The sequence below is a fragment of the Plasmodium berghei genome (genome assembly GCF_900002375.2).
Source record: "Plasmodium berghei ANKA genome assembly, chromosome: 9".
Taxonomy (NCBI): Eukaryota; Apicomplexa; class Aconoidasida; order Haemosporida; family Plasmodiidae; genus Plasmodium; species Plasmodium berghei.
In genome coordinates, this window is record NC_036167.2 from 525,783 (window position 1) to 540,143 (window position 14,361).

Genomic DNA, 14,361 nt, shown 5'->3' on the forward strand with positions numbered 1-14,361 from the left:
ATATATATATACAAATGTTTCTATTTTGGATTAATTACCTTTTGATGCTGTCTTTCTTTTAACATTCCCTTCAAAACATTATTTAAATAATAATATTTTACATCCGCTTCGCTATTTATTTTGCTAATTTCCAAATGATCACAGCTTTTGATAATCAAAAATACTTTTGAATAGTATAGGTAGGAAAATACTGAAGGAACTATCATCGTGTGGAGACCTATAAATGTATGAAATGGAAATAATAAAATAAATAGAATAAACAAAATAGTGGTAAAATGCAATAAAAGAAAAAAGAAATGCTATATGCGCATCTCCTTACCAAAAAACGGGAGTGGTGTTTTCTCAGATTCAGAAAAAGAGTAAACTTTTATATCTGCGTTTTTAATTCTTTGATTGAAATTTTGTTGTAAATTAGTTAGTGTTGAATTGTGAGCATTTAATTGAATAACATATGGGCATAGGAAGTTTTTTAATAAAAAGACTGTTGAAGATAATGGAGACCCAAAATGTGGTGAAGAATAAAAAAAAACATTTTTTGTTTTATTTAAAATATTATCATCCTTTAATAATACATACTGAGTTAATAAACCACCCATGGAATGAGCTACAAATACAATGTCGTTATTTTTCCCAATATTTAATTTTTTCAATTTAATTAAAAAAAAATTTGATAACTCATCTAAGCACATTCTATCAGTATAGAAATATTTTTCTTGTTCCTTAAAGCCTTTTTCTTTCGTATTATCATTTTTTTTAAAAAAAATATTTAGTGGATTTAAATGAGAATATATATTGTTCTCATTTACGTTCGTTTCGGTTACTTCATTTTCACTATTTTCCACATTTTCATTTTTCTTTTCTTCAGATAATAAATCACTTCCATTTTTATTTGCTATATTTTTGTTCCATTTATCTTTTTTAAAACCAGTTTGAGTATAATATGTCCCAATTGGATATAGCGGGGAAAAATAATTAAATATGAACACATTCAATTTTTTTCTATTTAAATGGAGTATATAAAAAGGCCATGCTAAATAAGACACAGATCCATTGTATAGTTCTAACTCACTTTTCAATTTATTATTATTTAAAAATAATTGTTTAAATTTTTTTTTGTCGATACATGTATTTTTTACAAACATAGGAATAATATTTTGGTTATGCTTATAATTTAGCATTAATGCTTTAATAATATCATCATTAATTATCAATTTAAAATTATTTTTTATTTTTATATATTTTCTTATTTCTTTTTTTATGTCGTCAAATAAAATTACATTTTTTTTTTCTTTTAAATTGTTTGGATTATTTAAAACTTGCATAAGTTTATCATCTCCATTATTGGCTTCTTTTCCTGAATTTATATCCACTATATCAGATGATATATTATTATTTATGTTATGTATACTTGAATTATAATTCTCATTGTTTGTTTTCTCTTCTGTGACATTGTAAGAATAATTGTTTAATAGTCCATTAGCCTTTTTATCATCAGCCTGATACTCATTCCTTTTCTTTTTCTTTTCTTTTTTCTTCTTACAATTTTTAAAATTGTTTTTCTTGTAATAAAAATTATAATCTTCGAATCCCTTGTACAAATTCGAACACCTCCATGTACGAAGAGCATGACCTCGTAGCCCGTGTACAAATATAACATTTATGCTTTTTTTTTTCTTTCCTTTTTTTGTTTGGCGTTTTTTGTTAATTTCATTTTCTTTTTCTTTATCTAATTCTATTTCACTTTTCTCCAACTCTATGATATTATGTGTATCTTCTAAATTTTTTTCTTTCCATTGATAATTGTATTTTCTTTTTTCATTGTCTTTACGAAAATGCTTATTTTTTTTTATAAGACTTTTTTTAGCATATACATATATAGGAATAAATCTATCGTTTATATCGTAAAAAATATAATTAAATTTACCAATCATATACATGTTTTCATCGAACAATTTTTTTTTTTTTTTCCTTGTTATTTGAAAAGAAGAATGAGTTAATGAGTTTTTATTATTTATTTCTCCCCATATATTTTGATCTTTTAAAAAGTTGTCAACTTTTTCTAAAAATAACTCAAAATGTGTACGATATATTTTTTTGCTATTATTTTTTAATTGGTCATTTTCTTTACTACATTTTTTATCGTATGGAATTTTATGTTCATTAAATTTGTCTATATCTTTGTATAAACTGCTAAATAAGAGAGACTCATTTATTTTTTTCTCGTGATTACTTTCTTTTGAAATTCCTTTTTCTTCTTTTTTTATCATACTTAAAAAATATTTATAATGTGATTTGATATTTGTAAAAGCTCTTATACTATCGTAATATAATGTACATGGTATTTGCCCTTTTTTTAAATTATATTGTGAAATTAAATTTATTGTATCATTGAAAAAAAAAAATTCTGAACTAAGACTGTATAGGAAATTAAATGAGATTGCCATTATGTTTAGTAATAAATTTTTATACATAAAATATAAAAGAGAAAAAGAATTAAAAGTTAATTTATTTTCTGATAAGCAATTAGCGAAAATTTTAATTATATACGTTAATTCTTTATGTATATCACTATTTTTATTATTTTTTTTATTTTTAGAATTTTGTATATTTATTCTAGATTCTACATTATTATAATCATCATTATTATCATTGATCCCATTTCCTAATAATGGCAAACCTAATGTTGGAGCATTAAAAGAATTTGCGTTATTTGCACCATCATTTAAGGATGCTTTATTTTTCTTTTCCATTTGATCACCTTCAATTAATGCTTTCTTTTTTTCATTCCTCAAAGTCTTGCTATTATTATCATTTTCCTCTGAATTTTTATTAGATAAATATTGGGGCCTATTGTTTTGATTATAATGAAAATATTTATTTTTAAAATTATTATTTGAATATAAATTAATAAGAAATAATAAATCTAAGTTTAGGGAATTTAAATTGTTTATGCACATGTTTCTAAAAATAATATGAAGACCAGTATTTACATATAACGATGACTTTTTTGTTATTCTTAACAAATCATCAATTCTTTTCAAAATCATTTCTCTGTTTAATAAATTGTCTTTATTTTTTGCATTATAATTACGGTTAATTACACTAAATAATATTTTATCGTCATTTTTTTCATTTTTCCCCTTTTTGTTATCATTATTATTGCTATCTTTATCACCCTTATTATTGCTATTATTTTCTGTGTTGTCTAACTCTTTTGGATTACTTATACATTCCAGTTTATATTTTTTCTCGATATGCTTAATAATTTTCCTTAAGCAATTATTAATCATATTATTATCCTCTTTTTTATTTTGTATAGCTTCATTTAGCGTGAAATAATCTAAAGATTGATACAGAAGCTCTGTTAATAGTATTTTGTTTTTATTTCGTTTCCCCTTGTTATTTAAATTTTTTAGTAATAAAGTATTCTTGGATTTATTATCGTCATTGTGTCTACTCTTCTCACCACCCTTTGTATTACTAAGCGTGTTGTTCAATTTTTTCCCATTCTTTCCTATTTTTTCAGTAGTAATATTATTAATAGAAGTAATATTACTATTATTGTTTTCCCTTTCAGTAATACTATTCCATCGTTTGTTACTTATATTATCATTCAGCTTAAGCAACAAATTGAAATATACAGGAAAATTTTTATTTACTGATTTTGCAATTATATCAGATCGGTTTTTTATTATACAATAATAATAATTAATTTGTAGAACATGAAACTTGTCGAATTTTGTTACAAAATTTATATTTGACACATCATTAAATTTGAAGAAAATATTAAATTTATTCTTTAAACTATTAAAATTTATTATATAATTATATTTTAAAAAATCTTCATATTTTTGTGTGTTAATATAATCATTTTTTGTTTTTAAATTTGAAATATCATAACTATTACATTCATAAGACCCATATCTATTTATATTATAAAAGCTATTTTTTGTATGCTCATATTTTTTATATACGCTTTCTAATTCATTTATAGTTTTGAATTCGCATTTAAATATTCTTTTATTTGGAAATAAGACCACAGTTTTGATACTGTTAAAAACATATAAATAATAATAAAACAAGAATGTATAAAAATAAAAGCTGTAATTATCCTTTAAATCTTTATAATTGACATGTTTTTTTTTATTGAAAATATAATTTAATTTCATTAAAAATATTAGCATAAATGTATCGTTTAATAATTCATTTTCTAATTTATTCAATGATAAATGTTTTAATAAATAACAGCTCAGTTTTAAAATTTTATTATTTCTCTCATTCGAAAATAGAATGTTGCTGTTGTTATTTTCATTACTTTCCTTGTTACTATCATTATTTAAATTGGCATTATTGTTATTAGTATTTCCTAAAAATTCCCGACTCAAAATTAATAGTAATGTGCACACATCTCTTCCTTTTAAATAATTTAAACATTCCTCATCTTTAACAAATTCGTATAAAAAATTTAATGAAAAATCACTTAAAAATGTGGTATCTTTATATATTTTAACAATTTCATTAAATAAATGGATAGCTCTTTTTTTTTTTTTTTTTTTTTTAATCATATATAAAAATGGATGCTCCTCTTTTTTATAATAGCATGGTAATTTATTTTTACCTTTTTTCTTTCTCTTATTATTATTAAACATATCTTCAATCCTTAATAATAATTTGCAATTATCTATACTTTTTTTTCTAAATTTTTTCGAATTTTTAAAATTGTTTCCTTTTTTTTCTTTCTTCTCCTCAGTCACAACTTTTGGTAATACATTAGTGCAAGCAAAACTTATCTTCTTTAGGAACCTTTCGTACATTTTTTTTTATTTCTATTCATTTTTCTACTTATAAAATAACTTACGCCATTTTACTATATGATTGTATGTATGAATTTTTTTTATTTGTACAAATAACGCTAATTGTGTAGAATTAATCAAAGTATAATATGCAAAATTTAAAAAATTATAATAGACATAATATTTAAATAATAAAATACGAAAAATATAATAGTCAATGTGCATTAAAATAAAGCTAACACTGCTAAGGAACATTGCAATTGTATATTTCCATATGTTCTCAAAAATATGTCTAAATATAAAGTTAATTATATATATTTATCTTATACATGGGGGGTATAAATTATATCTCCATACAAAATGAATAACTTAAAAGAAAATCAAAAAAACGGTTAAAGCATTGAAACGATAAACATAAGAAATTTAACTTTAAATTGGATTACAGAATTTGCATATTATGATTTTAAAATGCCATAAAAATGGCACAATCATATATATAAACATATATATTATATGGATAAACGCAGATAACCATTTAAACAAAACTTCAAATCCTTTTTTCTACTTACAAATTAATATATCAAACAACTTTTACATACTTATGTGCATAATATATATCAATATGTATTTACTACTGGATAAACATAAAAAAAAATAAAGTATTTGGGAGATATAAATAAAAAATATCCAATAAAAAATATGGATTAATAAGCATAAAAATTTACAATATATATTTGATGATGAAATTAAAAAAACATAAATGTGTTATATCATTTTTATTCATAAATAATAATGATAATATAATTTCATTAAAAATGTATTTTATTAATATATGTAGTAAAATAATTCCTAAGAAAATAAGGACGGGGTGTTAAAAAAAAAAGAAAACAATTTTGAATTAAAAAAAATTCGCATGTACAAAATATTATTCATTTGCAGAATATGTAAAATAATAATATGGAAACTTTTCAATGATTGATTATATGCATGCATATATAGTTATCGAACATATATATGTTTAATATGTTTCAATAGAAACATATGTGCAAATACTCTTGCTTTATGTTACTGAGGATTTAGAAAAATTGCAACGGTTTTCTTTTAACCTGCCAAGAATATAATATCGATATATATATTTTAAATAATGTTTTTTATATTGTTATTTTACACGTTTATTATACAAACCTCATGCTTCCAATTATCACATACTATATATGGAGTACATTTTAATGTTGAAAGCAGTTAGCGAATTCATTTTCGTTTTTTTTATTAATTTATATATATTTTAATAAAACTTTTTGTTATAAGGAAAATAGCTTCAACATTAATTTGTTTAATGTTGTTATGTTTTACATACTATGCGCTTATTTTAACTATAAAAAATACATATTTGTTTTGCATTTTCCCATGATGTAATAAAAATGTAATACATTTCTTTTAGTTTATGGTTAACACTAAACATTATATATGTACATATGAAATTAACTTAAAATATATATAAAAAATGGCATCTATTAAAAGTACAGCAGGAGTTCGACACAACGCATTTCGCTTGAATGCTCACAAAAGTAATCAAAAAAATTATTTAATAATAAAAAATAATGTTAAAGTGTAAAAAACATGACAAAAAATGAAACATATAATAGATATTTTTATCCCTATAAAAAATGGTTATAATATAAACTTCGCACATACACATATTTGTGCTTATTTATTTTTGTAGAATTAGTTTATAATCGACTCAAGAGATTCAATTGGCCACCTCAAGATTGTTCAACTATACACCCGGTAAAATACAAATATAATTGATATATTTACTTTTTTTGATTCGATTTTAAGTAATATGTTGTGTAATTACAACTACAATCGCCCATTTTTTCACAATATTTAGAAAATATATTAAATTGTAAATATTTTTTTTTATTGCTTTATTAATAACAGATAGAACCATACGGAAAACAATTTTTTATTTTTAATGCCTATAAAAGGGATACTCGTTTTGATAATGAAATTTCGAATACTGTAAAACCATTGGTAATCATTCTTTCACTTAAGATTCATTTTGATTATTCATTAATCTCAATTCCTCATAATTATTTTTATATTCCCCCTAATTAGATAAATTCGAATAATGAAAAAATACCATCAGAAACGGTTTTATGTGTTTGTGATTTTGCCAAACGGCCATTAATGTTTTTAAATTATCAAGATTTTAAAATACTGGTAATGAAAAAAAAATCCATAAAAAAAATATTTCATGAAAATTCAATATTAAAATATATAACTATATATTCAATCAATAACATTAATGTGTTTGATTTTCGGTACAGGAGGCTAGCATAGACCAAATCAAGGACGGATTTAACAAAATTGAGGGAAAACTAGACAAGGTTATACATATATTTTTTCTAATTCATATATTAAATGTTTATCCCTTTATATTGTATTGATGATTTATATAATATGGTATATATTTTTTTTTATTTTTTTACAGAATAACTATTTAGATACAAAGTTTGGTTTAATGTTAAAATATAATTTAAATAAAACATATGGTATGCAGAGAGTTAAAAAGGGAGAACACAACTCATGGGGAATGAAAAAAGGTGTGTTTAGAAGCAGGAAAACATAATACTATGGCGAATAAAAAAAAAAGACATTTTCAAGAAACAAAAAGCATTAGCAATTATATATATTCCGTTATTATACACATTTTTTTTTATTTTTTATGGATATAATTATTGATCCATCTTCATTACTTAAACCTATTTATTAATTAATTTTATTTTTAATTTCAAAACGTAATTTATATTGCTTCAACGCTTTATTACTTATGTATATATATATATTTTTTTTTGGTGCTCAAAAATATATTTTTTCACATATATTCTTTGGTTATACAATATTATATATATGCTCATATATATAATTAGTCGTTACTCATTAATATATTTTTTAACTTTTTCCTTGCCCATAATATGTTAATCTGTTCAAATTAATATAATGATAATATCCCAATTCGTTGTTTACATTAACTTTTGTTTGGTATGTTTCTCCACATAATGAGTTATCATTTATACATAAATAATTTTCTCCATCACATATAAATAAATAATTAAATGATGATTGTTCTAGATTATTTTTATATATATTGAAATTTTCAATTTTATTAAACATATGATTTTTAATATCTTCAATTGATTCATTTTTATCATAAACTTTTAAGTTTAATTTATGTATTAAGGAGTTTATTAATGTAAGAGGATATATACTTGTATGTATATTACTATTTTCAATAGAAATAAATAATTTTAATAACAAAATTGTTATTTTAATTTCATAAAATGAATACTTATTTTGTAATAATATATCAAGTATATTTTTTAATTTTTTTTTTTTTAAATATATCATATCGTTGTCTAAATATATTATACTAAAATTGTTATCATATATTATGCTGTCGTTTTCATTTTTGTCCTCTTTCAATTGGTCATTTTCAATATCTGTTGTTATTAAATATTTATTAATATATATATTATTATTAATAAAATATTTTTCAATATTAATTAAATTATTTAAATCTATATTGTTTAAAAAATTACTATTATTTATATTCCTTAACATATTATTCATTGTTTTAAACATTTTATAAAAACTATCAACTTCTGGTACGCTGCATAATTCGAGTTTATTTATAAAATTCTCGTCTTCTGAATTTATTGACATATTTATTTTTTCTTCGTTTCTAATATCTTTCTCATATATTGTGTCGCTTACACTACCACCATTTGTTTCTATTCCATTATTAGTATTACAATCATCCAATTCTATATCGAAATTTATATTTATCTCATTTTCATGCATGTACGTTATCGAATGAATGCTCTTTCCAATTAAATATGAATCTTCGCTTTTATTTATTAAGGGTGTGCATTTTTTTTTTTTTATATTAATTTTTTTTTTTTTTGTAGCTTCTTCCTTGTTATTTACTTTCTCATCTGTGGATTGCATTATTTTATTTTTTTTTAATTTTTTTTCCTCACCATATTTTTCTTCACCTCCCACCCCTCTATTCTTATCATCTTTACTATTTATAACCATCGAATTCTTATTCAGCACAGTGCCTTTTTTTGTCGATCTCTTAACAAGCTTCTTCGAATTTATTTTACTTTTTCCCAAACCAGACAATTCCTTTTTAATATTTTTATTTGAAAAACTTCCTTTGGATATATTAATACTTCTTGTAGTAGATATATTAGTATCCTTCTTTCGGATACTTGCTTCCTTATTACCATGTCTTGTATTTTTTTCATTTTCCCGATTTTTTTTTAAAATTGGTGTTGAGTCGCTAGAATTTATTATATTATCGTTTTCGAAATTAATTGTATCGCCTAAATAATTGCTATTAAAATTAATAAACATTTTTTGTTTGTTTATTACATTTTTATTCTTGATAAAATTGTATTCATAGGTATTTTCATCTATTTCGCTAAAGACAGTATTACACATATTTGCAACTAAATAACTCGGTAATTTGTATATTTCATTTTCGCTTAATTCTCCAATTTCCCTATTTTTCCAATTTTTTTTTGTTATACTTGCCTTTTTTAATTTGCATAATTTATTATTTTTCCCAATTTTACTACTATTGTTAGTAGACTTTGTAATTTTTTTTTTATTATCATATTTTTCTTTCTCTTTTTTTGCATCATTGTTAATTTCAACATTACGACATTCCTTATTCGGATTATAATTTTTGATCATTTCACAAGTAGATGCATTATTTTCGAAAGTGCTAGAAGTGATAATATTAGGGTTAATAATAGTAAAAGTCGTCATTGTAGTATGCTCGAAATCATCATGTGCAACATCTTTCAAATTCTTCGATTCTTTTTCAATGCTATATTTATTATTATGATTGTTACTGTTATTTTTTATATAACAGTTTTCTGACGAACTATTTACACAAATATCTATCATTTCTTTGTCATTTTGATCCACTTTGTCATTGAAATTTTTTTTTTCGTCATCGTTAATCTTGCAATTTGTGTTTTCCTTTTTTTCAATTACCCCCGAAAGCATATCTTCACATTGGTTGATTCCATTGTCTATAAAATTGTTTCGGCATTTAACGAGCCCATTTTGAAATTCTTCTTTGTGTATATAATTTTCTGATGATTCTTTAAGTATTGCTTTTTCTATTTTATATTGATTTGGCATCCATAATGATTCTTCTTGTTCACAAATATTATAAGAACTTAAAACATGATCACCAACTTTATTATTGTCAGCATTATTTACAGTATAATGCTGAATAGTAACTGAAGTACAATTATCACTATCATTTTCATTATTAGAAAGGTTAGTTAATATTTGTTCGATTTTGTTTTCTTTCTCTAATAAATATATATTTTCATTATTATCATTTTTTTTATGTGCTATTTGACTATTTATATCATTTAATAAAATATTATTTGTCTTTTCATTTGTCTCATCAGCATGACTTTTTATTAATACTGGTTTTATATTATAACCATTTAAGTCGTTTTCACAAATTTCACTTTTTTCAGTACAAAATATTTCATGCGTATTTTCATTTCCTATATAAGAACATCTTTTGTAAATATCTTTCATATTATAATCATGATTAGTTATATTTTCATTTTTGTTTTTTATGCAACAATCTTCATAAACCTTTAAACTTTTAGAATGTAAAATTGAATCTCTTAATGCATTTAAACTTTTTGCCCTTATATATCTATGGCTTTTGTTTTGTAAATTATTACAATCATTTATAAGCATGTTATTTGTATAGCTATTGGTTAGTCTATTCTTTTCACTAACAAATAATTTGCCATTAAAATGATTTGAACAATTTATATTGCCATTAAACATATTATTATTGCATATATTTCGTGTGCTTTTTATATACCCATCACTTAGATAGTTGTTATCCGAACTGGTAAAATGGTGATCATAACTATTACACAAATTAAAATTCCTAGTGTTATGATGAATTGGTTCATATTGTAAATTATTATAATTTATTTTTCTTATATCCATATTTTCAGTAGGCAATATAATATTTTTCTCTATTGGATTATTTGTTTTTGATAAATTTGACATACCTAAAACATTTTTTAAACCATCATTTTTTCTATTAATAAAAAAATTATTGTCACAATTTTTATTATTTTTAAATCTTGAGTATTTAAATTCATAACAGTCTAATAATCTATGATTTAACGATTGACTTTTTTTTTGTAAATAATTTTTTCTAAAAATATCTTCATTATTTATGGGTTCAAAACAATTTGTATATTTATTATGTATAGCAATATTATCATTAGGATATAATACATGCTCATTATATTCATTTAAGCTTGCACTCAAATTATTTTTTATATTAGTATTATTTATAGAACTATTTATATTTGTCTTGGATTTTTGAAGAATAGGATAATATCCTATAGACTTAGATAAATTCATTGTATTCATATTTAAAGGAGCATATTTTTGTTTACTATTATATTTGCATCTTATTGTCCATATGTCATTATTATAATAGTTTTCATTATTATGAATATTCATATTTTTATAACTATTAGTATTCATTTTTTTATTACAAAAATAATAAGGATGCAATGTATTTGATTTAATTAATGTATTATTATAAGGACCATTTTTACATGCATAATATTTACTAGAATTATTAGAAATTTCGTTTTTATTATTAAATAAATGACAACTATTACTAACACTATTATTTTTTTTTGAATTATTCGATAGATATATATTAGTAACAATATTGGCATTTATTGAATTATAATTGTTATTATTTCTTAAACTATTTTCATAAAAATTATTACCCTTTCTTAGAAAATTTATATTTTGCTTTTGTTCATACTTAAGGTCTTCTCTCTTATTATTTATCATCCCCATACTTCGATGTGACGCGTTAATATTAAACAATTTTCTTTGTAAAATATGATTTGTATTATTATATCTGCAAACAGAAGGATTATTAATGATTTCACTATTATTCCTTAGATGATTAGTGTTCAGTCTATTTGACCCATTTGTGGAACATATCTTAAACACGGGCTCTATAGTTTTTCTACTAAATAAGTTTGATTTATATTCTTCATTGTTGTATGTTTTATGAATTTTAATTTCATTTTTTTTGAAATGTTCATTCAAGCTAATTGCATTACTCTCATTAATCATGACAATGTTCTTATAAGCACTGGGTTTTGTATGGGTATAGGTATTTCTATAGAATCTATCATTCCAGTCCATATAATCATTAGCATTTTTATTTTCATTTTTATTTTCATCGTTATGATTGTTGTTATTAGCGCCGCTTCTCATATTGATAAAAGATTTTTTCGAATATTCCATACTGCACATTTTGGGAAATTCATATATGTCATACATTGTTTTATATGTTTTTTGTAACTCACTAGTATATTTTTGAAATATTTGATGATATGGCAAGCTACTTATTTTATTATATGATGTACTTAATTTTTTTTCTGCTTCATTTTTTGTTTGGGCAAATAAATTATATAATGGACTAATTATATACTTATTAATTATATTATTTTGATTATCATTATGGTTAATACTATCAAGTTTATATTCTTTAGAAAATACATTATTTTTATTATTTTGGGTTATATTTAATATGTCTTTATTTTTGAAATTTATATTAGATTTATTGCGAGGAATATATTTTATATTTTCATTATTTACTGCATAATTTTTATATATATTATTTTCTCTATTATTGGAGTTATCTATATATTTATCCTTATTAAAATATATTCCTTTGTTGTTATACATTAATTTTAATATCATTTCTTTTTGTATATCATTATTATTTCTAATATTATCAGTCCTATTTTGAGTAAATTCGGAGGTATATATATTGTTTACTTTGGACAAATTATTTGTATAATTTGTTTCTGCTTTAATATTTTTTCCTTTCTTTTCTATTTCATTTTCTTGAATGGTGTTACATATTTTGTTTTCTCTGTCTTTGCCTATAATTTGTTCAGTCTTTTCATTTTTCATATATTCACTAATCATATCTATACCTCTAATATTATTATTGTTATCATTTTTTTCTTTATTATACATGGTATTATAACCATTCTTAGGAACTACTCTGTTAAGCTCCCCATTTTGAGAATTATGTCTAATCCTACTGTCTTTGTGATTTGATTGTAAGTTATTGTTGTCCCCATAACTATTTTTTTCTTTATCTTTATAATAATTTTCAAGTATAATTTCATTCTCTCTTTTAATATTAAAAGAATGTTCACCAAAATGTGTTACATGATTTTTATCGTTCATTAAATTATTATTCTCTTTCCATATATCTACATCAAATTTTTGTTCAAAAAAGGGTTTATTTTTATGCTTTTCTGAATTATTATTATCACTACTATTATGACTAATATTGTTATTGTTTTTTTTTTCAGATAAACAACTTATGTTAGATACATTCGAAAAATCTTGTTCTCTATATTTATCTTTTTTATTTTTAATATTATCATTTGTTATTAAAGAATTTGCTTTTTCTGATGAATATGGATTATTAAATTGTTTAGAGTTTTCTTTATTCAAATTAAAAATGTTATATCCCTTTTTTCCCATATATTCTTTGTTGCTTCGATTATAGTAATTACTTTCAATACTGTTTTTGCTGCTACTAAAATAAATACTATTCTTCAATGATTGTGCTTTATTTTTTAAATTAATAAATTCACTTTTTATGCTATATTTTTTTTTTTTTACATATTCATTTTTTCCCATATGCTCATCATCAAGTCCTAAGGATGAACTTTCTTCATGATCCATATAAAATGTAGTAGCAGATTTTTTTATTTTATAATTTCTTAATTTTCGTAATAGATTAATTTTTTGAAAAAAACTTTCTCTTTTTTTGTTTTTAGAATCATAATTTTTTAGATAATTACTATTAGGGATCTTTGTGTGTTCGACTTCATTTTTTATCATTTCGCTATCACTTACTTCTTCATTTGAATGTCCATTTTTTTTTTTTTTATCTTTTGATTTTTCATGGCTTTTAGAAAAATTTATACTATTTTCAGAGGCGCTATAACCTGATTTGTTTGACTTTTTTTTTTTGTTAAAAAGAGAGAAAAATGTAGATTTATGCCTCTCCTTATCTTGTGTATATTCTTCTGGTGGTTCTGAAAATGTACTTTTCCACATTTTTAAAGTTTATTATGTATATATATATATATATGTATAACCATCGAAAATGGAATGAAATTAACAAACTAAAATATATTCATATATTGTCTTATGCTTATGCACTCATTTTTTTTCAGGAGAATTACTCCTTTACTAAAAAACAAAGTCAACATATTTTTGGTGCATGACTTATGGCGCTGTTTATTATGTTTTATAAAAAAATATTCTTGAAATTGGACAACACTTGATATATATATATATATATATATATATATATATATATGTACTAACTGTTATTTATAATGAAATATTACACATAAACACATGTATGAATTTTTATGGT

The 14,361-nt window shown here is 22.0% G+C and overlaps 3 protein-coding genes across 3 annotated transcripts; 1 reads left to right on the forward strand and 2 right to left on the reverse strand.

Annotated features, from left to right (window-relative positions):
- Nucleotides 1–20: 20 nt before the first annotated feature.
- On the reverse strand, nt 21–4,814 carry PBANKA_0913900 (alpha/beta hydrolase, putative; the record flags this gene model as incomplete). The annotated part of the gene is made up of 2 exons (XM_034564721.1): nt 21–217; nt 320–4,814. 2 exons carry the CDS (start codon nt 4,812–4,814, stop codon nt 21–23), a joined length of 4,692 nt encoding a protein of 1,563 aa, XP_034421490.1.
- Nucleotides 4,815–6,297: 1,483 nt separating this feature from the next.
- On the forward strand, nt 6,298–7,425 carry PBANKA_0914000 (conserved protein, unknown function; the record flags this gene model as incomplete). Its single annotated transcript, XM_034564722.1, has 6 exons — nt 6,298–6,361; nt 6,517–6,581; nt 6,735–6,827; nt 6,912–7,016; nt 7,124–7,183; nt 7,288–7,425. 6 exons carry the CDS (start codon nt 6,298–6,300, stop codon nt 7,423–7,425), a joined length of 525 nt encoding a protein of 174 aa, XP_034421491.1.
- A 323-nt stretch (nt 7,426–7,748) lies between these two features.
- On the reverse strand, nt 7,749–14,036 carry PBANKA_0914100 (conserved Plasmodium protein, unknown function; the record flags this gene model as incomplete). Its single annotated transcript, XM_034564723.1, has 1 exon — nt 7,749–14,036. The coding sequence occupies one exon, from the start codon at nt 14,034–14,036 to the stop codon at nt 7,749–7,751; it is 6,288 nt and encodes a 2,095-aa protein (XP_034421492.1).
- Nucleotides 14,037–14,361: the final 325 nt, after the last annotated feature.